Consider the following 27,521-nt stretch of genomic DNA (forward strand, 5'->3'; position numbering starts at 1 on the left):
ATTACAGGGCTTACCCACACCCTCCACCAACGCAGAGACACACACCTCGGTGGGACCTAGATCTAGAACAGGTTCAGGTTCACAATCTGGTGGTCATCGCTGGATACCTGTCCGCAAGGGAAGGAGGCAGTTTCAGGTGAGCTCCCTGGCACTCAGGGGACTGCTGGGAAAGAGGCATCTGTGAGGTCCGAGTCAGATAATGAGCCAGCCTCTGGATTTGACCTTCCAAATCATCCTGGAGAGTCAGCTGAAGGCAGGGCAACATCACACAGAGCTGTTGGAAGCCCTCAACAGAGTGGCACGCGAGTCGGAGGAGTGCGTCCGCCTGCTCTCTGATGAAGTGGTGCCCACATGTGTGCACATGGAGGTCTCTATGGGGAAGATGGCGGACACCATGGAGACCCTGGACCAGCAGAACGTGGAGATATGTGCAGACCTGCACTCCATTGCAGTAGCCATGGGTGAGTTCCTGCAGTGGCAACGCAAGGAGGAAACAGGGCATCTTGACATCCCTCCAGGTGCTCCTTCCCTCAAGGAATCAGACTGGGGCCTCGGGCACACGCAGGGAGGTGGAGGGGCAGCTGGACATCCCTGGGTCATCCACTCAGGAATCTCAGAGGTTGTCCTCTCCCCCGAGTCCCATTTTTCCTGTGACCTCCTCAACCTCACCCTCTGTCACTGCAGAGGGAGCAGCTGGCCCACAGTAGAACAGCCAAAGCAAGCTGGAGCCCTCAAGACCTCGGCTCTCCAGAGGACCCACATCAAAGTCATCAAAGGCAACAGGGCCAACCATCACACAGACTGACTCCACCCCTGCTGTGGATGTCAGGGTAGAGCTTAGAAGTGATAGGCCTAGAAAGGTTAAGAATTTCTGATCACAAGCGGTTGCATGGGTGAGCACATTTTGTCACTTTATAATCCAAAAATATATTCACTTTCACTGAATAATGTGTAATGTTGTCTTTCAGCTTCATTGACAGGCAAGCACTCCCCATGCAGCTGCCCCCCCCACCACTAACAGTTCAGCTGCATGCAGCTGGACCATGAGTGATTCTGAAGGGAGAAGTGTGTATGTGACAGAGCCTTTTGGAGCCTCTCACTAGCATTCTCCCACACATGCGGAGCCTTCCTCTTTCAAACTCATTCTCAATGTCCGAGTATTTTCAGTGCTGTCTGCTGGGATTCGCTTCCATTTGTCCATCTGAGCTGACCTGCATCTCCGCCCACCCACTGATCACACTCCCAAGCAGCACCCGTGCCCGCCCAACACAAGGCTCCTCTAACTCGATTTGAGAAAAATGACAATCGTCATGTTTCTGCTCAGGTTCCCCATCCTCTCCCCTCTCCCAGTCACCCATGATCTTTCCCCCATCACCGTCAACCCCTCTGGCATCACTTTCCAACTCCCCACTGTCGCCTACCAATCTGAACCCTTGTCTTTCCAGGATGCCCAGGTGAACGTGCACATTCCCTACCTTCCTGAGAATCCCACCCCCATCCACATTGACCTCCTAACCTCCCCCTTCCCAACCTCAGAGTCCATGTCTGCCTCCAAGTCCCCACCAACCATCCTCGCTGTCTCTTCCACCACTACCATTGCACTTTCACCCTCCCGCCTTTCCAGCTCACCCTGCCCTCTCTCAGACTCACCATTCCCTTTTACCACACACACCCTCAGTTCACTCCCCAGGGAGGCACAGACCCCTCCCTTGCACATTCACCTGGGCATCCCCCCCAACCTACTCCCTCCTCCACCCTTACTCCCTTCTTCACCCTTACTCCCTCCTCCTCAAGGACTCCTTCCCCCCTCCAAACTCCTTCCCCCCTCTAAATTCCTTCCCCCTCTCCGAAGTTCTTCTCCCCTCTGAACTCCTTTTCCCTTGATATCCTTCCCTTACACCTTCTTTCACGCTTACACCTACCTCCCCAGTTACTGCATTTCTCTCCCCTGACACCCTCCTACCCCTGTAGTCCCTCCACCACCTCCCAACCTCCCAAATTCCCCCCTCCCCGGTACACCTTCCTCTACCAGTCAAACCTAGACCTTCCTTTCCCAAAACCCACCACTACAGCCCCCCCACCCCCACGCCCTGGTACACCTTCCTCTCCCACTCACAGCTGGACCTTCCTCCCCTCCCACCCCCCGCTAATGATCACCTGTGGCAGCCCATGGCCAAGACTCTGATGCCCCGAAGCAGAGCCCAGACATCAATGGAGACTTTCCACCTTCCATGAGCTGCTTTGTGGCAGAACCATGTCCATGAAAATCCATCCAGCATGCGATGCACGTGTTCCTCCAAGGTCCGGTAGTTGTAGGGCAACTCCTGCTCCTTGGATGTCCGCGATCTGAGGAAGGCCCCAATGGTAAGTCCCAATTTCTGCACGTCACACTTGTCTAGATGTGTTCTGAGCCAGTGTGTTTTCCCACTGATAGGGCAGTAAATTTGACATGGGGGGATGATTCCGGCGGGCAGGCAAGATGATGAGATGCAAATACATTGAAATTAAGTTCCAGACGTTGGACGGTGGGAAAGGCGGACTGCCATTGACGGAGGGAGCGGACGATTGCAAACTGGTTTCACGACCGTGTAAATCCGATTTTTTGCCTTCTTGCCATGTTGTCTGCTCATGCCCATCGTGACTCCTGATGCCAGCAGGGGTGGAAAATTCTGGCCCTGGTCTCCACTATCACGCTCAAAATCAACTACACCCCCAGACAGTCGTTGCATTGCAGAACAAAGCAATGGAGGCCTGTTATAGAATAAAGACTTCATCCTTGTTTTCAAATCCTTCCATGACCTCAACCACTCCCTATCTCTGTAACTTACTCCAGCCCTACCACTCTCTGAATCTCGGCGCTCCCTCAATTCTGACCTCTTAAGGATTCCCGATTTTAATTGTTTCACCATCGACAGCCATGCCTTCAGCTGCCTGGGTCCTAAGCTCTGGCATTTCCTTCCCTCAACCTCTCTACCTCTCCCTCTCTTCCTTCCAGTTTATTATACTCTTTAAAAACTACCTCTTTGGTCAAGTTTTTGGTCACCTGTCTTAATATCTTCTTAAATAAAAACAGAAAATGCTGCAAATACTCAGCAGGTCAGGCAGAATCTGTGGAGAGGGAAACAGAGCTAACATTTCACAGGTCGATGAGCTTCATCAGAACTGAAAAATATTATAGAATCAACAGGTTTTACCTGCCAACCCTGCCAATAATTTCTGTTTTTATTTCAGATTTCCAGCACCCACAATATTTTCCTTTCTTTAGCTGATGTGTAATCCAATGTGGCTCAGTGGCAATTTTTCCCTGATCCAACTTCTGAGAAGCCCTTTGTATGTTTTGCTATGCTCAAGGCGCTATATAAATGCAACTTGTGGTTCCAATTTGGTCTGGAAGGCTCCAATGTGATGTTGCTAATGATTGATATTTCTTCAAATTGCAGACGAACTCAAAGAGAAGTTACGAGCTTATGTTGATGAAGTGAACGCACGTCAGCCAGGCTTTGTAAAGGTGATCAGACACCAGAAGCAAGAAGGCCTGATCCGATCGCGAGTCAGTGGCTGGAGAGCAGCGACAGCTCCTGTTGTTGCCCTCTTTGATGCACATGTGGAGTTTAGTGTTCAATGGTAACTATAATTTATGCTGTTAATCTATGGAATTCTCAGAGACCGACTCCGTCCAGCCTAAGGTTGGCCACATTTCCATTTCTAACTGAGCAATGAGGATATAACATCTAAAGAGTAAATAATCCAGGCAGTGAAAACTCTCATTCAACAAAACTGCTTCCTGTTATCATAAAGTTATACAATGAGAGAATATTCTAGGACACAGTCAATCCAGACCATCGAGTCTGTCCTGATGTGGATCAGAGTCTGTTCCCGCTCTCCCCTTATTCCTCATACCCTTTAATATTCACCCAACCTAACCCCACTCTCCCCTCATTCCTCATACTTTTTAATATTCACCCAAATTAATCCCACTCTCCCCTCATTCCTCATACCCTTTAATATTCACCCAGCCTAATCCCACTCTCCCCTCATTCCTCAGACCCTTTAATATTCTACCCAGCCAAATTCCACTCTCTTCCTCACCCTGTACCCTTTAATAGTCCACGAGGTCTAATTACACTCTGCTCCTCATTCCCTGAACCTATTAATATCCCACCCAGTTTAATTCCACTTTCCTGCTCCCCACACCCTTTCTTCTCATACCGAGTCTAATCCCACACTGTTCACTCCCCATATCCTTTCTTATTATTCATTTTCATGCAATTTATTGCCCTTGAGAAGATTTATAGGCTCAACTTCAACAGCATTTCAAAATGAACGATACCACATTCCAAAAACCCTCTCTGTAAAAGTTTTCTATAACCTGTTTTAATTTTTTTATGATGACCTTAAATGTGTGGCCTCTCATTGCCAATGGAACCCTTTTGAATTCATGACCCTGTTCAGTTCTCATGTATAAAGCTTCTTCTCTTCATAACATTAACACTGTCATTGATGGTGTTAGCCCAGTGAATCTGCAGTGCAGCTTCCCAGTTTCACATCTTTCCAATTATGTGCTGTCCACCATTTTCCAACTGCAGCCAAGCAAAGGCTTTGTATAAGCTGTTTTTAATGTGTGCATTCTCAGAAAGTGGGAGTTGCTGGGCAGGTTTATTTCTTGAACTGCTGCAATTCTCCACCTCTCTCTCTCTCTATCCCCTCTAAATTGTGGCTTAAAACCTCCCTGTTACACCAAGCTTTTGGTGACCTCCTTATACTGAAAAACTTTGGCTTACCTTTTCATCCGTGCATCAGGTGCGGAGAATTCCCGCCTCCGTGAACCCAACTTCTAAAAATGCCTGACCGAACGACAGATTTTTGTTTTGGGGATGGTGGGGTTTCCTGCGAGTCAGGCCAGGCGACCCTGGAATGAGTGCAGAAGATGCTGGTGGAAGGCCTGCCTCAGTGCACAGGCACTATATCGAAATTTATTAAAAAAACAAAAAAGACATAAACCAGCACTTCAGCCCTCACATCCCCTCATGCTCCCATGCACTCCCCATGCCCCACCTATGCCACTGCATTGACCGCACCCACCCCATGGCCTCTCATATCCTCCATGTCAACCTATGACCATCTGTCCACTCCCATGGCCCTCCATTGTCTCCATGCCAACATATGACCCTCCCCCATGGCCCTTTATAGCTTCTATGCCAACTCATGCCAACCCGTGCCCCCTACCCACCACCCTTTGCCCTTACACCTATCATGCCAACTCACCCATTATCCACCATGTGCAGACTGTGGAACCCATACTGAAGTTACAATTAAGTTTCAAAATGCCTATTGCAGGCTTCATATTTTTAAAAAGCATGTTCATTCATAAAAACCTATTTACTACATATACATTGCCTAGACTGCATTATTCTTTATAACAACAAACATTTCATTCAATTTCATGATCCCTTTTGGCAACAAGCATTAGAATTTATACTACCACTTCAAAGAATCCATAACCATTTGGAACTGTCAATCAAACTGAACAGACACCCTACTGTGACAGTTGTGAAATCAGTCATGCAGCACTAATCCCACAATGGTAGCCCTAAGGCTTATGTCAACAGATGGAGTGAAATAGTAAGCAATATTTTTTTAACACTGTAGGCAATTTTTTCAAAGACTTAAAGGGCAGGATTTTTAAATGCCTAGACAACTTGACAGCTCCCTCAGACAGTTCCTTGACAATTTTGACAGTTGTTTCTGACAGTTCCAATGAGCTTCACAGTTCCAAAGAATTTATACACTTTTTATGCATATTCAAGCCCACTTTTAGAATTCCCAAAGGGCACTTGACCTCTCCCAAAGGCTTCCCGGGACCAGATCCAAAGGGCTACCTTACCTTTTCAAAAAGGTAATCGGCACACATCAAGTTTCAGACACTTCTTACACCAGAATCAAATGAGTGGAGGCAGCTGCTCATTCCTATGGGTAGCTGCCTCAGCAAAACGCACATACATAATTCCCGACCCAGATCAATTCCCAGCTCCACAAAAATGGTAGGTGCTGTGTTTGGGGGTTGGATTCCTGGATTCAGGCCGCTTACACAATTTTCACATGACAGAGAGGCTCTCCATCATGGTGAAAATCTAGGCCTTTGTCTGGTAATTGCTCCTATGAAACACCTTGGGATGTTTCCCTATGTTGAAGGTACTGTGTAAATGCAAATTCTTTCTGTTGCTTTGTTATTCTGGTAAGGTGATTCATTTATTTGCTTTCTAAATGCACAGTAGATATTATTGATAACTTAACCTTGTTTTTTATTTATCTTTGTTTTACAACAAAACTGCAGGGACCGAATTTTACGCTCCCCTGCTGGCAGTTATGCAGGGTGGGGGGCTCATAAAAATCCCCGGATGGCCTTCCAAACAGATCACCCTCCTGCCAACTCTGCCCTGTCCACAATTTTATTGTGGGATGTGCGTGGCCCATCTGCCCTTGCCCCAATAGAGTGACCACTTAAGGGTCGTTTCCCACCCTGTCTCAATCTCGAGGCGGGTGGGTGGGAGAAGTTGGGGAGCAGAGCAGAAGTCTGGAAAGTTACCCTGCTCAGGCCTCGGGTTGGGGGAAGGGAGCCTCCATCAACAGCTTCATGTCCACATTGGGTGCCTCCCCCACAAAACCTGCCACCTGTGAGTGCTCTCTCTTTCCCTGTGGACTCTCCATCAATACCCCCACCACCCAAAAACTCCTGCCCTTGATGAAAGAAGCTTGAATGGTTGGCTTTTTCCCTGGGATTCACACGGCGGTTTTGAAGCCGGTTATTTGACCCCAGGAGCAGGAATTACGCCTGCTTGAATTCTCTTCTGAACAATGGCAATGTCCTTTTAATAACCCCAGAGTCCACACGGTTTTAAAAAGTTGTTGGAAGTTGACTTCTTTTCAATTGAAATACTATCTGAGGAAAGCCGTAAAAATTAAATAAATCTCTGGGGCCTATCAGCTGTCTGGAAGTTCATTCTGTTAATGCCACAGTGCCTGATGCAAAGAATACTGTCAGCGGGTTTCAAAAGCTGCTCTTGAGAGGGCCTTAATTTTAATTTCCGGATTTTTCTCTGCTAAGAGACAAGTCATGATAAATATAGTGAAATTGACAAGTAATTTAGTGGAGTCAATTAAAAGATTACTCAATGATTATCAGTTGCAAGAGTTGTGCCTCATTGCAGGTCTCTGAAATGCTACAAAATATGCAATAGCATAGAAATTACTGGTAGAAAACAAATAGCTGTTAGGGTAGTTAAAGAGAAACTATTCCCACTGGTTGGGGAGTCAAGGACTAAGGGGCATAGTCTAAAAATTAGAGCCATACCTTTCAGTAATGAAGTTAAGAGACATTTCAACAGGCAAGGGATGTTAGAAGTTTGGAACTCTCTTGCATAAACTGCAGTTGATCATAGATCAATTGCTAATTTTAAATGAGTTTGATAGATTTTTGGTAGGTAAAGGTATTAACTGATATGGAGCAAAGATATGGAGTTGGGTTGCAGATCAGCCATCATCTCATTGAATGCATAAGGCTTGAGGGGCTAAATGACCTCCTCCTGTTCTTGTATTGCTATAACAATGAGGCTCAGGGCACTCACCATTATTTAGGTAAAAATCACTTGTAGGAACTTGCAATGTGTGGCCTATGTTACTGTGAGTCATTAGGCCAGTAAACATCATTGCACCTTCTACCTAGGCACGAGAAACGACAACAGCAATCTCAGCCCTGTCAACCCTGCAAACATCTGGAGGCTAGTGCCGAATTTGGGAGAGCTGTCTCAGAGACTAGTCAAGCAACAGCCTGACATAGTCATCATCACGGAATCATATCTTACAGATAAAGTCCCAGACACCACCATCACCATCCCTGGGTATGTCCTGTCCCACCGGCAGGACAGACCCAACGGAGGTGGCGGTGCAGTGGTTTCCTGGAGTCCTCACCATTGACTCTGGACCCCATGAAGTCTCATGGCATCAGGTCAAACATGGGCAAGGAAACCTCCTGAAGATTAGCACGTACCGTCTTCCCTCAGCTGATGAATCAGTGCTCCCCCATGTTGAACATTCCATGGAGGAAGAACTGAAGGTGGCGAGGTTGCAGAATGTACTCTGGTTGGGGGACTTCAATGTCCATCACCAAGAGTGGCTCGGTAGCTCTGCTACTGACTAAACTTGCCAAGTCCTAAAGGACATAGCTGCTAGACTGGGGCTGCGGCAGGTGGTGAGGGAACCAACAAGAGGGAAAAACATACTTGATTTCATCCTCACCAACCTGTTTGCTGCAGCCGCATCTGTGCATAACAGTATCAGTAGGAGTGACCACTGTACAGTCCTTGTGGAGACAAAGTCCCGCCTTCACATTGAGGATACCCTCCATCGTGTTGTGTGGCACTACCACCATGCTAAATGCGATAGATTTCGAACAGATCTAGTAACTCAAGACTGGGCATCCATGAGGCGCTATTGGCTATCAGCAGCTGCAGAATTGTACGCAAACACAATCTGTAACCTCATGGCCCAGCATATCCCCCACTCTACCATTACCATCAAGCCAGGAGATCAACCCTGGTTCAATGAAGAATGCAGGAGGGCATGCCAGGAGCAGCACCAGGCATACCTAAAAAACCTGGTGAAGCTACAACACAAGACTACTTGCGTGCCAAACAGTATAAGCAGCAAGTGACAGACAGACAGCTAAGTGATCCAACAAGCAAAGGATCAGATCTAAGCTCCGCAGTCCTGTCACATCCAGTTGTGAATGGTGGTGGACAATTAAACAACTCACTGGAGGACAAATGTCCCCATCCTCAATGATGGAGGAGCCCAGCACATCAGTGCAAAAGATAAAGATAAAACTGATGCGTTTGCTACAATCTTCAGTCAGAAGTAACGAATGGATGATCCATCTTGGCCTCCTCCGGAGGTCCCCAGCATCACAGATGCCAGTCTTCAGCCAATTTGATTCACTCTGCATGATATCAAGAAATAGCTGAAACGCACTGAATAATGCAAAGGCTATGGGCCCTGACAATATTCCGGCAATAGTACTGAAGACTTGTGCTCTAGAACTTGCCGCGCCCGTAGCCAAGCTGTTCCAGTACAGCTACAACACTGGCATCTACCCGTCTATGGAAAATTGCTCTAGTATGTCCTGTACACAAAAAGCAGGATCAATCCAACCCAGCCATCAGTCTACTCCTGATCATCAATAAAGTAATGGAAAAAGTCATCAACAGTGCTATCAAGTAACACTTGCTTTGCAATAACCTGCTCACTGACACCCAGTTTGGGTTCCACCAGGGTCACTCAGCTCCTGACTTCATTACAGCCTTGGTTCAAACATGGACAAAAAGATATGAACTCCCAAGGTGAGGTGAGAGTGACTGTCCTTGACATTAAGGCCACATATGACAAGATTGTGGCATCAAGGAGCCCTAGCAAAACTTGAGTCAATAGAAATCAGGGGGAAAACTCTCCACTGATTGGAGTCATACCTAGCAGAAAGGAAGATGGTTGTGGTGTTGGAGGTCAGTCATCTCAGCTCCAGGACATCACTGCAGGAGTTCCTCAGGGTAGTGTCCTGGGCCCAACCATCTTCAGCTGCTTCATCAATGACCTTCCTTCCATCATAAGATTAGAAGTGAGGATGTTTGCTGATGATTGCACAATGTTCAGCACCAATCGTGACACCTCAGATACTGAAGCAGTCTATGTCCAAATGCAGCAAGACCTGAACAATATCCAGGCTTGGACTGACAAGTGGCAAGTAACATTTGCACCACACAAGTACCAAGCAATAATCATCTCCAACCAAGAGATAATCATTACCATCACTGAATCCCCCACTATCAACATCCTGGGGGTTACCATTGACCAGAAACTGAACTGGACTAGCTATATAAACTTTATAGCTATACGAGCAGTTCAGAGGCTAGGAATCGTGCAACAAGTAACTCACCTCCTGACTCCCCAAAGCCTGTCCACCATCTATAAGGCACAAGTCAGGAGTGTGATGGAATACTCCCCACTTGCCTGTATGAATGCAGCTCCCACAACACTCAAGAAGCTTGACACCATCCAGGACAAAGCAGCCCACTTGATTGGCACCACATTCACAAACATTCACTCCCTCCACCACCAATGCACAGTAGCAGCAGTGTGTACCATCTACAAGATGCACTGCAGAAATTCATGAAGGGTCCTTCGACAGCACCTTCCAAACCCACGACCATTACCATCTTGAAGGACAAGGGTAGCAGATAGATGGGAATACCACCACCTGGAAGTTCTGCTCCAAGTCACTCACCACCCTGGCTTGGAAATATATTGCCGTTCCTTCACTGTTGCTGGGTCAAAATCCTGGAACTCCCTTCCTAACAGCACCGTGGGTGTACCAACACCACGTGGACTTCAGCGGTTCATGAAGGCAGCTCACCACCCCCTTCTCAAAGGCAACTAGGGATGGACAATAAATGCTGGCCAAGCCAGCGAAGCCCACATCCCGTGAATGGATAAAAACAAGGTATACCCCTAGGATTTTAATCCTATGACAATGAAGCAAAGTCAATATAGTTCCCAGTCAGGATGGTGTGTGACTTGGAGGGGAACTTGCAGGTCATGTTTATTCCATGGATCTGCTGCCCTTGTCCTTCTAGGGTGGTAGAGGCCATAGGTTTGCAAGGTGCTGTTGAAGGAGGCTTAGTGAGTTGCTGCAGTACATCCTATATATGGTATACACTGCAGCCACTGTGCACCAGTGGGGGAGGGAGTCAATGTTGAAGGTGCTGGATGGGGTGCCGACGAAGAGGATTGATTGGCCTGGATTGTGTCAAGCTTCTTTAGTGTTGTTGGAGCTGCACTCATCCAGTAATGTGGAGAGTATTCCATCAAACACCTGATTTTGCCTTGTATATGGTGGACAGGCTTTGTTGCAGAATTTCCAGCCTCTGAACTGCTCTTGTAGCAACAGTATTTATATGGTTAGTCCAGTTCTGTTTCTGGTCAATGGTAACCCCCAGGCTGTTGATGGGAGTGGGGGATTCAGTGATGGTAATGTCAATGAATGACAAGGGCAGATGGTTAGATTCTCTCTTGTTGGACATGGTCATTGCCTGGCACTTGTGCGGCACGAATGTTACTTGCTACTTATCAGCCTAAGCCTGGATATTGTGCAGATATCCTCTCCGCGTCTACCCTATGCCCACTCAGATTTTATACATTTCTTGGCTGATATGTGCCTCAACTGCCTGCCTTGGCTCCATATCCCTTGATATCATTACCTTACGCTCAAGATGGTGGAGTTCTCAGCAACAATTTTACTTTTATTTTAAAACCCTTTTGCAAAGCAGGACCGAAAAGCAGACACAGACCTGCCTCATCTGCTGCTGAAAGCCTCTGTCATGCCTTTGTTACCACCAGACTGGACTACTCCAGTGCCATGCTGGCTGGCGTCCCACATTCTACCCTCAGTAACTGCTCTCAAATCCTATTCCTTTTTCTTGTGTTCTTAAGTGAAATAGAAGCTTAAAATAGCATCAGTTCAGAATCATTGTGTCTGTTGCTGATGGAAACAAACATTGTTCAGATATCAGTGACGTGGCATCAGAATGCCCAAAAAAGTAACAGACCACGAGCGCTGACAGTTATTGCTGCCAAGAAGCAGCCTGCAGAATTAACATGAGATGAGGAAATGGAAGAGGATTGCCCATAACAGTTAAACTATTGCACGATTACTGTACGTCGACAGGGCTTTCTATTCAGCATTTCATAATTCCTTTGATTTTAGGATATTTTCCAGTCAGATTCAAAGGTCAACTTACCCTCTTCCCAGGCAGAGTGATGGCATTGTGTAATGAAACCAGTCTCAGGAACAAACTAATAAAAAGCCTCCAAATGCTGCGGATGTTGGAAAACTGAAATGAAAACAGGAAATGCTGAAAATACTCAGCAGGTCAGGCAGCATCTGTGGAGAGAGGAACAAAGTTAATGTTTCAGGTTGAGGACCTTTCATCAGCAGTTCCATTTTCATTACACTCCCTAACCCTGCTTAAGATCCTAACCATGAGGCGTATTTACAAAGACTGATAGAGTTACATCATACAGCACCTTTCATGACCTCAGGATGTCTTAAAGCATTTTACAGCCACTGAATTATGTTTTGAAGTGTAGTTACTGTTGACATGTAGGAAACAGCCAATTTGCACACAGCAAGATCCCAAAAACATCAATGTGGTAATAACAAGATCAACGATATAATTGATGTTGATTGACTGAAGTGTAAATATTGACAAGGGCACTGGAAGAGCACCCTACTTTACTTCAAAATAGTGTTTTGGGATCCTTCATGTCAACTTGAGAGGGCAGAGGGGCCCTGGTTTAACTTCTTATCCAAAGGCCAACACCTCTGAGTGCACCACTCCCTGAGCACTTTCCCTCTAACAGTGCAGTATTAACCCTCTGACAGTGTAGCACTCTGTTGGATTCAGTGCCCTGGTTTGTTGGGGCTAAAGGAAAGAGGTTCAGTTACTGCACTTATTTCACTGAACAACCATGTTGGTCCTTCTCTAAAATTCTTCACAAATACTTTCTCTCCTACATTAAATGACCTGTCACCATGCCATGTCCAATTTTCTGACTTCCCTGACTTAGGATGCTATAGAATCTCGAGACAATTTCTTCTTACCAGATTTGAATGTCTGAACTGCTTTCTTGGCCAGTCCATTTAAAGAAGGGTGGTACGGTGAAGTTCTCACATGAATACCATTGAGGCTTATAAATTGGTGAAATTCAGCACTCGTGAATACTGTCCCATTGTCTGATACGAGCACTTCAGGTAGTCCGTTGATTGTGAAACTTTGCCATAGCTTGTCAATTGTAGCAGAAAATGTCAGCAACTTCATTTCATATATGTCCATCCATGTTGAATGTGCATTGATGACAAGTAGAAACATTGTTGCCATAAAAGGGTCCCCCATAGTTGATGTGTATTCCTTGGCACTCCCAGGGTGTAATGGAGCTGTCGCAGGTAATTTTTGTACTTGTTGACACTGCATACAACTTCTCACTAAGTTTCCTCTTTCTCCATCCATTCCCGGCCACCACATATAGCTGCGAGCTCTTGCCTTCATTTTGGAAATTCCAGGATGTGCACTGTGAGGTTCAAATAACAATGGGTTTCGTCCTTTTGGAGGAACAGCCACTCGTGCTCCCCACAATAAGATGCCTTCCTGGCTGGTTATTTCATATCTTCTCTGGAAAAACAGTTTCATTTTATCAGATTCTTGTCTTTGTGACCAACAATGAAGAACTTGATCTCGCACTTTGGATAAGACTGGATCTCGATTTGCCCAGTCTTGAATCTGTCTAGTACACGTCGGTGATGAGTCCAGGAAGTTCAATAATAAAATGAATTCTTGAGGAATTGGAACATCCTCACCTTTTACTCGCAAGGGCAAATGACTGAGCTCATCTGCGTTTGCAATTTGACTTCCGGGTCTATGAATAAAAGTATACGCATATGCTGCCAAGATCAGGGCCTATCTTTGTATTCTTTCTGAGGCTATAGGTGGTATAGCCTTGTCTTCGCTGAATAATCCCAATAATGGCTTTTGCTTCAATATGATGGTAAAATAACGACTGTGTACATATCGGTGAAACTTCTTAATACCGAAAATAATTGACAGGCCATCTTTTTCTATTTCAGAGTATGCTCTTTCTGTAGTACTGAGTGTTCTCGATACATGTCCTATATGTTGTTCTGATCCATCATCCATTCGATGGGAAAGAAAGCACTGCTTCCACTTCATAGGTTGATGCGTCACTCTTTAATACCAACTCTTTTTTTGAGTCAAAATATCCTAGAAGTGTAGATGATTGTAACAACTGTTTCACTTTTATGAAAGCTTCTTCCTGTGGTGTTCGCCAAGACTATTGCTGGTTTTTCTTGAACACGCAATACAGTGGTGCCAGTTCTGTTGACAAATTAGGCAAGAAGCGTCCATAGTAATTGATCATCCCCAAGAATGATTTCAGTTCGGATGTATTCTTTGTCTCTGGAGCTTCTTAATGGCTTTCACTTTTTCTTCAACTGGATGTAGGCCTTGTGAATCTATCTTGTAACCTAGGTAAGTTACCTCTTTCACTTGAAATGTGCACTTTGCCTTTTTCAACCTCACTCCAACCTGCGAAAAGTGTTTCAACATGTCTTCCAAGTTCATCAAATGTTCTTTTTCAGTGAGTCCAATCATGAGAACATCATCCAAATAGTTGACAATGTGGGGCAGTCCCTGCAGTAAACTTTCCATAGTTCTTTGGAATATGGCACAAGCTGAAGGTACACCAAAAGGTGAACGGGTGTATTGGTCCAACCCTTTGTGTGTATTAATGGTGACAAACTTCTGGGAGGCCTTCAAAGTTCCAATTGTTGATAAGCCTGACTCATATCAAGCTTTGTGTAAGCATTTCCACCTGCCAGTTTAGTGTACAAGTCTTCAATTTTTGGCATGGGGTGTCTGTCCAACTTAGCCACTTTATTGATTGTTAATTAGTAGTCCCCACAAATTCAAATGCTTTGGTCAGGTTTGAGAATAGGTGCAATTGGCACTGCCCACTCTGAAAGTTTTTCCAGTTTTTCTAATCTGTCCAGTTCAGCATCTACCTTTTCCTGCATTGAATAAGGTACTTGAAAACTGAGGCATATTTTTGTAGTTGCTGTGATAGCCCATTAGCTCTCAGTTGGAAGATTTCAGTCCATTCCAATTTAATTTCTTTCAGCCATTTTCGTCTGAGGAGACTAGGTCCCTTGCCTGCAACCATCATCAAGGGTAATTTCACTGTTTGACCTCTGTAGTGCACTGTGACTTTACATATGCCCCTAACTTATATGTCTTCTCCAGTGTAAGTTTACAATTTGGCATCAGTTTCTTCCAAATTTAGTTTATATTCTCCATGATTCAGGTATTTAAAAGTATCACCATAGTGACTGCTTCAGTATCCACCTCCCTTTTGATAGACCTCTCATTCACTCTGATGGTTACATAGATAGGTTCTGTTCTTCCTACCTTTAAATTATATAGTGAATAAATATCTGAATCTATTTCTTAAGGCTTTTCAACGCTGTTGATCTTATTGGATTTTTGCTTTTGTCTGACAGTCTGTCTGATTCTATCTTTACAATGTCTCATGAGGTGTCGATTTTGATGACAGAAAGAACATTCGATCTTTTTAAACTATTATTCATTACAAGGTTTTCTGCTTCCCTCTGTTACCATTATGTCATGTTTTTGCTGCTAAGTTATCTCTTAATTTGTCTGCTAATGGTGGCTGCTTCCCACTTTTGAGTAAAGCCTTGTAATTTTGCACACTTATTGGCTGAGGCTCCCTGCCCAAAGTGGAGGACGGTGCCATTTTGCGCTCCTCATATGGCTTTCGAATCCCTCTGACAGTGTAGTACTGTCCCTGTAACAGAGCAGCGCTCCCTCAGTACTGCCCCTCTGATAGTGTAGCACTGCCACTCTGACAGTGCAGCGCTCCCTCAGTACTGCCCCACTGACTGTGCAGCGGTCCCTCAGTACTGCCCCTCTGACAGAGCAGCACTCCCTCAGTATTGCCCCTCCATAGTGCAGCATTCCCTCAGTACTGCCCCTCTGACAGTGCAGCACTCCCTCAGTATTGCCCCTCCATAGTGCAGCATTCCATCAGTACTAACCCCCTGAGAGAACTGTCCTTCCTCAGTACTGTACAGTATTGGGAGTGTCAGCCTTGATTACGTGCTCAAGTTTCTAGAGACCTTTGAAGTGTAGTCATTTAGTTAACAGGCTTCCCAATTTGTGTACAGCCAGGATGTGTTTGTCATCCCAGAATGAGATTTTTTTTTGTTTTATGCATATTTATTCTTGGGATTTTGGTGATTTTGGCTAGGCTGCAGTTTAATGCCCATCGCTAGTTGCTTTGAGGGGCATTAAGAGACATCCATGTGGATGTAGGACTGGAATCACATGGAGGCCCAGAGCAGGAATGGTGATCGGTTCCTTCCTCTGAAGGCTGTTAGTGAACCAATTTGGCTTTTACAACAATATCCGACAGCTTTCAGAGTCATTTCGTCTGATGCGCGTCCACATATTCCTAGATTTCTTTCAGCATAAATTACCATATCATGAGCATAACAGTGAGCGTAAATTTGGGCTAACTTGCTGATTGTATCCCGCTGGTAATTCCAAACCTGGAACTTTAGCTGAGCGTGGTAGCAGACAATTCAGGGTTCTGATGAAAGGCCACAGTTCATTATTTCTCTATCCACAGGTACTGCCAGACCTGCTGAGTATTTCAGTATTTTCTGGTTTTTGTTTCAGATTTCCAGCTTCTGCAGCATTTTGCTTTTGTAGTAATTCAGAGGCCTGGACTAATGACCTGGAGAAATGAGTTCAAATCCCACCATGGCAGCTGGGGAATTTAAAAATTCAATTTGTTAAAATAAAACCTGGAATAAAAGGCTAGTGTCTGTAATGGTGACCACGAAACTACTTAAAAATCTATCTGGCTTCCTAATGTCCTTAAAGGAGGAAATCTGCCATGCTTACCTGGTCTGGCCTGTATGTGGCTCCCGATCCTCAGCAATGTGGTTGACTCTTAACTGCCGATTGAAATGGCCCAGTTTTTATTGAAGAAGGTGCTGTATTCAAGAAGGTGGCTCATCACCACCTTCTCAAGGCCAATTAGTGCTCGCCTTTACAGTGCCACCCACATTCTATGAAAGAAACACCTCACTCAATATCTCTTTACCTTTCAAGGGCTGAGCCAATACTCTCAAGAATAAAGGAAGACAGAACACGTATCATATCTCCTTCCTTCGATAACATCAAATATGATAATTTTGAGATTGAAGAGTATCCCCTGGCGGCCCAGGGTTTTGACTGGGAATTGTGGTGTCGTTACTTAAATCCTCCCAAGGAATGGTGGAACCTGGGAAACACGACAGCTCCAATCAGGTAACTAAGCACCAGTGAGTTGCGTCATAACTGGACTGGTTTTATTTATCATTCACATATTTGCAGTTTTTCCTTTGGGAATCATCTAATGCAGTGGACACTGTGGCTACAAGAGCAGAGAAGAAGCTGGAAATTTTGCGGTGAGTGACTCATGTCCCCAAAGCCTGTCCACCATCTTCAGGGCACAAGTCACCTCCTGCTGGATAAATGGTTAGCTTGTAAAAATAAAATCATTTTTTTTGTTTGACTCAGACTAACCCCTGATTACATCTCCACGGGAAACAAAGGACCGCTTTGAAATTAACAGCAGGCCTGAAATGTACTGAGTGGTGGGTCAATTCTGAAATAATGTTTTCATAGAAAACAGAGACTTGGTGAGAATTACTGCTGCAATCATTTGGAGTATACACCCTCATTAATGTACCCCATTCAGAGTATACACACTCACTGATAGAGTCCATTCAGGGTACACATCTTCATTCATATACCTATTCAAAGTATGCACTATCACTGATATACCCCATTGAGAGTACACAGTCTTACTGATATACCCCATTCAGGGTACAGACTCATTCGTGTACCTATTCAGAGTACACACCCTCACTGATGAACCTCATTCAGAGTACACAGCCTTACTGATATACCCCATTCAGAGTACACAGTCACACTGATATACCCCATTCTGGGTATACAGTCTCATTGATTTCCCCCATTCAGTGTACACAGTCTCACTGATATACCCGATTCTGGGTAAACCTTGAAACATAGAAAATAGCAGCAGGATTCAGTCATTCAGCCCTTTGAACCTGCTCCACCATTCATTATGACCATGGCTGAACCCCTATCTCAATGCCATATTCCCGCTCTCTCCCCAAATCCCTTGACGTCTTTAGAGTCTAGAAATCTATTTCCTCCTTAAATATACTTAGTGACTTGGCCTCTACAACCTTCTATGGTAGAGCATTCCACAGATTCACCACCCACTGAGCGAAGAAATTTCTCCTCATCTCAGAACTAAATGGCCTACCCTATATTCTGAGACTGTGACCCCTTGTTCTAGACTCCCCAGCCAGAGGAAACATCAGCCCCGTCAGAATTTTATACATTTCAATGAGATCCTCTCTCATTCTTCTAAACTCCAATGAATACAGGCCTAGCCAGCCCAATCTCTTCTCATATCACAATCCTGCCATCCCAAGAATCAGTCTGGTGAACCATCACTGCACTCCCCTATGGCAAGTATATCCTTTCTTTGGTAAGGAGATCAAAACTGCTCACAATACTCCAGGCGTGGTCTCACTAAGGCCCTGTACAGCTGTAGTAAACATCCTTGCTCCTGTACTCAACTCCTCTCGCAATGAAGGCCAACATACCATTTGCTTTCTTGCTTGCTGCGCCTGCATGCTTGCTTTCGGTGGCTGGTGTACAAGGACACCCAGGTCCCTTTGTACATCAACATTTCCCAATCTATCACCACTTAAATAATACTCTGCCATTCTGTTTTTCCTACAGAAGTGGATAACTTCACACTTATCCATGTTATGCTGCATCTGCCATGTATTTGCCCACTCACTCAACTTGTCTAAATCGCCTTGAAGCCTCTTAACATCCTCCTCACCACTCACATTCCAACCTAGTTTTGTGTTGTCTGGAAACTTGGGAAGATTACATTTGGTTCCCTCATCCAAATCATTAATATATTTTGTGAATAGCTGGGGCCCAAGCACTGATCCCTGCGGTACCCCAGTAATCATTACCTACCACTCTGAAAAAGACCCATTTATTCCTATTCTCTGTTTCCTGTCTGTTAACCATACACACTCATTAATATAGCCCACTCAGGGTACACACCCTCAATCATATACCCATTCAGAATAGACATCCTCACTGATGTACCCCATTCAGGACTAGTATTCTAGAGACCCAGGCTAATGCTCTGGGGACCTGCGTTCAAATTGCACTATGGCAGATAATGAAATTTGAATTCAATAAAAATCTGGTGATGCCCACAGAACCATTGCTGATTGTTGTACAAACCCATCTGGTTCACTAATGCCCTTTATGGAAGGAAATCTGCTGTTCTTACCTGGTCTGGCCTACATGTGACTCCAGAGCCACATGGGCAATTAGGGATCAGCAATAAATGCTGGCCTAGCCAGTGATGCCTACATCCCGTGAATGAACAAAAAAAAAAATTCAAGATACACTGTCTCACTGATATACCCCATTCAAGATACAGTCTCGCTGATGTACTCCATTCAAGATACACAGCCTCACTGATATACCCCATGCAAGATACACAGTCTCACTGATGTACCCCATTTAGGGTGCGTAGTCAGGCAGTCTCACTGATGTACCACAATGACAGTGCGCTCAGCAGCCTAGATATTCTAGCTTTATCTGAAGATTGTTTTGTATTGGGAACTGATGAGATAATCACTACTCAACTCGAGTTACAGACCTCAAGTTTGCAATCACTATGCCTTTGTCACTTTCATGTTCCTTCTGACCAACCAACTCTCACACTCATTGAACCTCTGCTGCACATCTCCAGCCTTCTCAACCGCTCACTCTGGAACATGCTCCCAGAACCTTTCACACCACCTAATGTTCTAAAGTGCTTTACAGCCAATGAAGTCTTTTTGAAGTGTAATCACTGTCATAGTGTAGGAAACACAGCAGCAAGTCCCCTAGTCATTAGCTGTTTAGGGAACAGTTTTTCACTTTTGAGTTGCCTCAGGAATATTTTTATTTCATTATGCTCACATCAGCGACAGTCTGCCACCTTAGAGTTTCAAGTTAATTTGGTTGCTTCTCCTTACATAGTTTTACTTGTCATTGATTATGGTGCGCTAGGAGTGGATGACTGCAATTTGATACTGACCATCCCTTTTTTATAAGTGATGTTACTTGAAGGATAAATAATATTCGCAAGACACTGAACAGAACTCTCTTGCTGTTCTTCAAAACACCGTAGGATCGTTTATGTCCACTTGAGATCATGACCAGGCCATGGTTTAACATCTAATCCCACAGTGCTGTTAGGGAGGGAGTTCCAGGATTTTGACCGAGTGACAGTGAAGGAATAGCAATATGTTTCCAAGTCAGGAAGATGTGTGGTTTGGAGGGGAACTTGCTGGTCATGGCGTTCACATGCATCTGCTGCCCTTGTCCTTCTAGGTGGTAGAGCTCATGGGTTTGAAAGATGCTGTCAAAGGAGCCTTGGTGATTTGCTGCAGTGCACCTTGTAGGTGGTACACACAGCTGCCATTGTGCGTCAGTTGTGGAGGCAGTGGATGTTTGTGGATGGGGTGCCAATCAAGTGGGCTGCTTTGTCCTGGATAGTGTCAAGCTTCTTTAGTGTTGTTGGAGCTGCACACTTCAAGGCAAGTGGCGGGTATTCCATCACACTCCTGACTTGTGCCTTGTAGATTGTGGAGAATCAAGAGGTGAGCCACACGCCACAGAATTCCCAGCCTCTGACCTGTTCTTGTAGACACAGTATATATATGGCTGGTCCAGTTCAGTTTTTGATCAATGGTAACCCTTAGGATGTTGATGGTGGTGGATTCAGCGATGGTAATACCATTGAACATCAAAGATAGATGATTAGATTCTCTCTTGTTGGACATGGTCATTTCCTGGCACTTGTGTGGTATGAGGGTTACTTACCACTTATCAGCCTAAGCCTGAACATTGTCCAGGCCTTGCTGCATATGGATACTGCCTGCTTCAGTATCTGAGGGGTTGTGAATGGTGCTGAACGCTTTGCTGACTTTTGGTTGCGATGTTAAATCTCTGTCTGCTTCTCCTTGTCTGCTCTCAATGGTTGATGTTAAAGACCCCATGGCACTATTTCAAAGAAGGGCAGGGGAATTCTCACCAGTGTCCTGGCCAATACTTAGCCCTCAAGCAACATCACTAAAACAGATTATATGGTTATTATCACATTGCTGTTTGTGGGAGCTTGATGTGCACCAATTGGTTGCCACGTTTCCTACATTACAATATGACTACACTTCTAAACGACTACATTGGTTGTGAAGCACTTTGGGGCATCCAAAGGTCGTGAAAGACACTATAGAAATGCAAGTTTTTCTTTTCCTACTGTACCCTGAGGCAATTTAATGTGGTCAATCACTCTGTGTGAACGAAAAGTTTCTTATACAGTTCCTAGCTTTGTTTTATACTAGTTTATTTGAACACTTATAATCTCATGGTCTAATTTGACATAATATTCCAGATTGACTTTTGTCATATCATCTACATCATAGCTCTTTGTAAGATCATCACCAGCTCATCTGGTAACCAGCCCAGGTGTCTCCAGCCTTTCCTCATAACTCAGTCCCCGTCAAACCAGAGATCGGCCTAATGGCTCCTCGCAGCTCTGTCTCCAGTGTGAATGTTTCTCTTGTGTTTCCATGACCAAAAATGGACATAGTCCTCGAGGTGGGTCTGACCAGAACTGGACACTACGTTCAAGGTGGGACTGACCAGAAAATGACACAGTGCTCAAGACTGATCAGAAGTGGACGCAGTGCTCAAAGTGGGACTGACCATATTAGGACACAGTGCTCAAGGTGGGACTGATCAGAAGTAGATGTAGTGTACAGTGTATTATCTGAAAACGACTTTCTGTGACTTGTCGTCTACTCTGTTTGGCTGTATAATTGTTGACAAAATGACAATCTTATGACCTAAATCAGATCACACACACTGAATATGTCATGACTCAGAATTGCCATAGGATTCACCCTCACCTGTACGAAATGAAAAATGTTCAGGAGCTGGTTAAACCGCCACACGGATTTTATAATTTAGAAACCCCCATTAGGGAAAGGTCTTAACTCAGTTTTACTTCCTTGTGTTTTTTTTTTGTTTTGTAGAAGCCCTGCTCTGATTGGTTGTTTTGTGGTAGACAGACTGTACTTTGAGGAGATTGGCTTACTGGATGAAGGCATGGAGATCTACGGAGGGGAGAATGTGGAACTCAGCATCAGGGTAACTATCAGGCAAAGCTGATCAGCCAATTTTCTTCTCCATTTCTTTTTTTCTTTTGGATTTGGTTTGAGGAAGAACACCAAACCCTGGTCTAGCGGAACACTGTTGCCCAGTTCCTGATCTCCAGTGTGTTGCTTTGAGTTTGTCTGCAATTCGAGTTCACTTCTGATTATGAAGCCATGGTAAAGATTAGGATGGTTACTGTGAGTGGCCGGGTGTAGATATTTTTAACCATTCTCTGCCCATGATGAATGGGCAGAATCCTTTCAAAGCTGGCAACTGGATAGCAGCTTAAAGCAAATAACTAGAGATAAGCTGACACGTGAATGAATCTGACCAGTGGTCATCACCTTTACTTGCTACCTTTGAGAGAGCAGTTAATAAGGTGTATGGGGTCCTGTGTTTTACAGAGACATAGAGTTCAAAATCAAGGAAGTATGATGAACCCTTATAGAATACTGGTTTGGCCTCAAATGGAGTATTGTATCCAAATCTGGATATTGCACTTTAGGAAAGATGTGAATGCATTAGAGAGGGTGCAGAAAAGATTTATGAGAATATTCCAGGGATGAGGAACTTCAGCCACATAGATAAGCTGGAGAAGCTGGGGCTGTCTTCTTTGGAGAAGAGAAGGTTGAGAGGAGATTTGATGGAGGTGTTCAAAATCATGAGGGATCTATATAGAGTAGATAGAGACAGACTGTTCTCACTGGGGAAGGATCAAGAACCAGAAGACACCGAATGATGGTGAATGACCAAAGAACCAAAGGCGACATGAGGAAAGATATTTTTACGCAGCAAGTGGTTAGGACCTGAACTGCACTACCTGAGTGCTGCACTGTCGGAGAGGCAGTACTAAGAGAGGGCTGCACTGAAGGAGCGCTGCACTGTCAGAGGGGCAGTGCTGAGGGAGTGCTGCACTGTCGGGGGGCTGTATAGAGGGAGTGCTGTGCCATTGGAGGGGCAGTACTGAGGGAGGGCTGCACTGTCAGAGGGGCAGTACTGAGGGAGGGCTGCGCTGTCAAAGGTGCAGTACTGAGCAAGTGTCACTGTGTCGGAGGGGCAGTACTGAGGGAGTGCAGGAGTGTCTGAGGAGCAGTACTGAGAGAGTGCAGCAGTATTGGAGGGAATTTTGTTATTAGTTACTTTGTAATTAATAAGTGCATACGCTCGTGCCCTTATGGTTGTTCTCAGGGGGTTTTCTCATTGTGGTTCCCAAAAAAATTAACCTTTAATTCCTGGAGACTCCAGGACAATCCTATCCTAGCTGCTCCTTCTACCCCTTCCAAACTGGGATGAACAGTAAAACTGTCCAATACTGCAAGGGGCAAGTGATATTTCTCGATTGACACAAGCAGCAACACAGCTGCTTGTAAGGGAAGGAAATGACTTCATAAATAGCACACATCTAATTTACATGAAACACAAAACCACAAATATAAGGGACTTAATAAACACCAATGTTTTTCATGCTGGCACTCACAGACCACTTCATCCCAGCATCCGTGGCTTATAACCTCGTCCAAACTAATTGCACTGGGGATCGGGCCTCAGTCCAGAATCAGGAGCACCCCCACAAATCCCGGAGCTGGAGATCAGACCTATGTATTCCTGCACCCTGTTCCCAAGTCCTTCCTGACTTGACTGGAAGACAACCCTGTCTATCAGGTTCTGGCCAGAGAGCTTGTCAAGGACAGAAGACCTCTGCTGTGGGCTTAAAACCTGCTAGCAGGAGTCAACAGCTTTTTTTTAACCTGAACAGCCATTTGAAATTTTAAAAATAGCTAAAAGAAAAATTATTGGGAGATCCAAGATGAAAATTGCCAAGAATCTTTGCTAGAGTGCACAATTTGGATATGATAAACAAAATACATGTATTGAATTTATTTATCAATAAAAAAGATCAAATTTAAAATAGACCTAACACTGAATTATTGTATATTTGGATATATATATTTACCATTTTTTTTCAGTTAAGTCACCTGTAAAACAAACTTTAACTAAAGATGCATGGAATTGAGGTAATTTTTCAGTTAATGATTCTCATGATAAAAGTATAGTTTCTAATAGCATAGTCAGAATAATTAATTGTCTCAGCCCTATTAGAAACAATAATGTTTGTAACCATAAAACCTATCCTTGAACCAAAGACCTTACCTATAACCATGGTGCAGCTATACCACTCAAACAGGTTTATTTCGAACACAGTGTTTTTTTACTAAAATATTCTTTTGAAACCATAAAGTGCGCACAATAATCAGCTTCTTCTCCCCGACTCCCCACCTCCCCTCATATAAACATGATTCTTACTTTTCTTGACTTACTTGTTTTTAGGCCCTTTTTATTTTAGGGCTGAATTTTACATCCTGAGGGTGGGTGCGCGGCCGACCTGATCGGGCATAAAATCACACGAGAAGACATCGGGCGAGCGTCCCGATGTCATCGCGCACTCGTGCGATATTTCGCTCGGTGGGCACGTTTCCGAATTTGCGCTCACCCGCCAACAATTGAGAGGGCGATTAAGCCCATTAATGGTGCAATTGTCTCCGATTTTTCATGGCGCATCCAACCTTACAGTTGGCGGACGGGCAAATCAGCCAGGCGGCCTTTGCATTTTTCATCAAACCTCATCCAAGGGCGGGATGAAATCTCCATTATGAAATAAAATTAAAATAAATATCTGTGGACAGCATTTTTATCAGTTATATTTTCAGGTGATCGATTGCGGTGCATGGACATTTTTTTTTTGCAGCTTTTTAAACCTTTATTTGAGCATTTTCAGGTCTGCAGCTCCCTGAGGGAGCTGTCTTCCTTCAGGGAGGTTTTCCGCCCCCACGGAAATGTCAGTGTCCGCCCTCTTCCCGCCCCCCCCAGCCCGGCAGTGCTGAGCTTTTCGTGGCATGTTTCACGCTGGCTGGTTGTTAATTGGCCAGCCCAGCGTGAAATCGCGGTTGGGGACCGATCATGGTTGAAGGTCTATTTGCTGACCGTTCCCAGGCCCGCCGATCGCACGCGCCTGGCAAAGGTAAAATTCAGTCCTTAATGTTATCCAACTGGGAAAGGTTGGGAGTCACAAATGCGATGTTAAAGAGCCGCACGTGGCAGGTTGCAGACTTCTGCCCCATAGCACGAGGCTGGGTTTCCCACCCAAAATTCCAGAACCCCCACCACTTCCTTATGTAACCCACTCCTGTTAGCATCCAGGCCATGAAGCCAGGAACGAAACTGTGTGTTACTCTTTTTTCAGCTGTGTCATTTTTTTCCCCAGGAGACATTGTCAACATGTCTTGGCAGTAAGCAATTTTATTACAATAAACAAACTCAAATCCCTCTTCTAATGCTATCTGTCAAGCCCGGCCAAAACTAGATAGATTATCCATTCATTTCCGCAGTGCGGTTCATAGGACAGTTAGACATGAGGAAGATAATTCGGCCCATCTTACTTCGGTCTTCTGAAACAACCTATGCTCCAGGTGCTGGGCCCAATGCCTTCTCATGGATTTCTGCGTCTGCTTCATATCATATTGAATTACATGGTATTTATTACTGATCAGTTGGCCCAACTGGTCCATGCCGGTGTTTATGTGCTACCAAGCCTCCTCCCACTGCATTTCACCTAAAGCATTCTTCTATGTCTTTCTCATGTACATATCTCGCTTTCCCTTAAGAACATAAGAAATATCCAATGAAAACACTGGAGAAAAGCCTAATTAATCTTTCCTGATAGTTATAACCTCTCAGTTCCAACACTCCTTCGATATGTAATTTTTGCAGGGTGACTGGAGAGTTGCAAATCTCTATTCCAGAAAAGAGAGAATCATAATCCTGAGGAACTACAGACCAGTTGCTCTCACACCAGTTATGGATATTTGCTTAGAATCCATCCTCATTGAACCTGAAACCTAAATCATGGCTCTCACCGAAAACGGCACTTAATTCAGTTCGGCTTCATAAACACTTTTGATGTTTCAGTCTTAGTGGCTTACATAGGTACGGGAGTAGTCCATTCAGCCCCTCAAGCTTATTCTGCTTTTTAATTAGATCATAAATAATCTGAACCTCAATTCCATTTACCCATCTGTGCTCCATATTCCTTCATACCAGGGCTGCCAACTTGGATTGAATGTATTTATTCCTGGAGGTTTCATCGCATGACATCTTGCTCCCCACCACCCCCCCCTCCCTCCCCCCACAATTCCCCCCTCCATCACTTTCCTGACATGTCAATCATCACAAAACCTTGCCTTCTCAGAGCCATTTTAAGGAGGACAGACTCTTTAATACCCAATTGGACATTTCTTAACTGTCAGTCAGACAGCCCTTTTCCCATCTCAATATTTTTATAGCTAATGAACAGAAGCATTCAAAGTAAATGAAAAACCAATGCAATTTTCTTTTGCTCTCTCTCTCTCTCTCTGGTTGCTGCGCAAGACAGTGACCTGGAGATTAAGCTTCAATTGTTAGAGAATCCAGTCCAATCCGGGAGGGTTGGCAACCCCCACTTCATATCTACTACAAATAAATCAACATCAACAACAACAACCTGCATTTAAAAAGCACTTTTAGCATAAGAAAATATCCTAGGTGCTTCACAGGAGCGCCATCAAACAAAATTTGACACCGAGCCACATAAGGGGCAGATTTTTTCGGCTCATGGGCAGGTGCGCACCCCGCCCGATTGGGGGTAAAATAGCGCCAGAAGACGTTGGGCGAGCATCCTGACATCATCCCGCACGCGCAATCTTCAGGTTGGCGGGTGGGCACGCGCGGGTGTGAGAGCCGCGCCCTCCATCAATTAAAAGGCCGCTTAAGGCCATTGAAAACCCAATTGAACCCAATTTTACGTTCCCCGTGTGATTTTGCACTCGTTGCATGGGCAAAACGGGCAGGGGGCAGCCCACATTTGCAAAACCTCATCTAAGGGCGGGATAAAAAGGGTCAGCAACATTGCCAGTGTGAGTAGTGGGGAGTTTAGGAGATAGTTTGCTGCTGGTTGCTTATTTGAACTTGACATCTTGAGCTCTGTTCTGAGCTTCATTCTTCTCATTTCTAGGCTTCATTTCAGGACTCATTGCTGTCTCCAAGGTGCCCGGAGGATTTTGACTGTGTGGATCCTTCCAGGTATCAGACAGCCTTCTGTTACTCTGGTAATAGGGATTGTGCTCTCTGCTGGAGACAACTCCTCTGAAGAGGAAGAGAAGGGCAAAAGGGAGAGGAGGCCAGGTGTCCCTATGCAGCGTCCAGGGGAGGGGAGAGATGCAGGCACAGGAGCGCAGGACCAGCAGGCAGTCCAAGGACGAAGGGGCTGCAGAAGACGCCACTATCCTGCTACTTACAGGCGGTGATACAGCTACTTCAATATGTCTGAGGTGCAATGCCGAAGGAGGCTCCGCCTCTTCAAGGAGACTGTGACCTCCATTTGTCAGATGATCGGCCCTGAGATCAGCTCCGACTGTATGGGTGGACATCTCATGCCAGTGGCTCTAAAAGTCACAGTGGCCCTCAACT

The 27,521-nt window shown here is 45.0% G+C and overlaps 1 protein-coding gene across 2 annotated transcripts in view; it reads left to right on the plus strand.

The window, feature by feature from the left end:
* galnt18b (UDP-N-acetyl-alpha-D-galactosamine:polypeptide N-acetylgalactosaminyltransferase 18b) overlaps positions 1–27,521 on the plus strand; it is a 321,574-nt gene that overhangs the window by 187,770 nt on the left and 106,283 nt on the right. For both annotated transcript variants that reach the window (XM_041197647.1, XM_041197648.1), the window contains 3 exons: positions 3,441–3,624; positions 16,815–17,012; positions 21,899–22,013. In XM_041197647.1, the coding sequence (XP_041053581.1) occupies positions 3,441–3,624; positions 16,815–17,012; positions 21,899–22,013 (497 nt within the window). The remainder of the gene's footprint in view (positions 1–3,440; positions 3,625–16,814; positions 17,013–21,898; positions 22,014–27,521) is intronic.

The sequence above is a fragment of the Carcharodon carcharias genome, chromosome 10, assembly GCF_017639515.1.
Source record: "Carcharodon carcharias isolate sCarCar2 chromosome 10, sCarCar2.pri, whole genome shotgun sequence".
Classification (NCBI taxonomy): Eukaryota; Metazoa; Chordata; class Chondrichthyes; order Lamniformes; family Lamnidae; genus Carcharodon; species Carcharodon carcharias.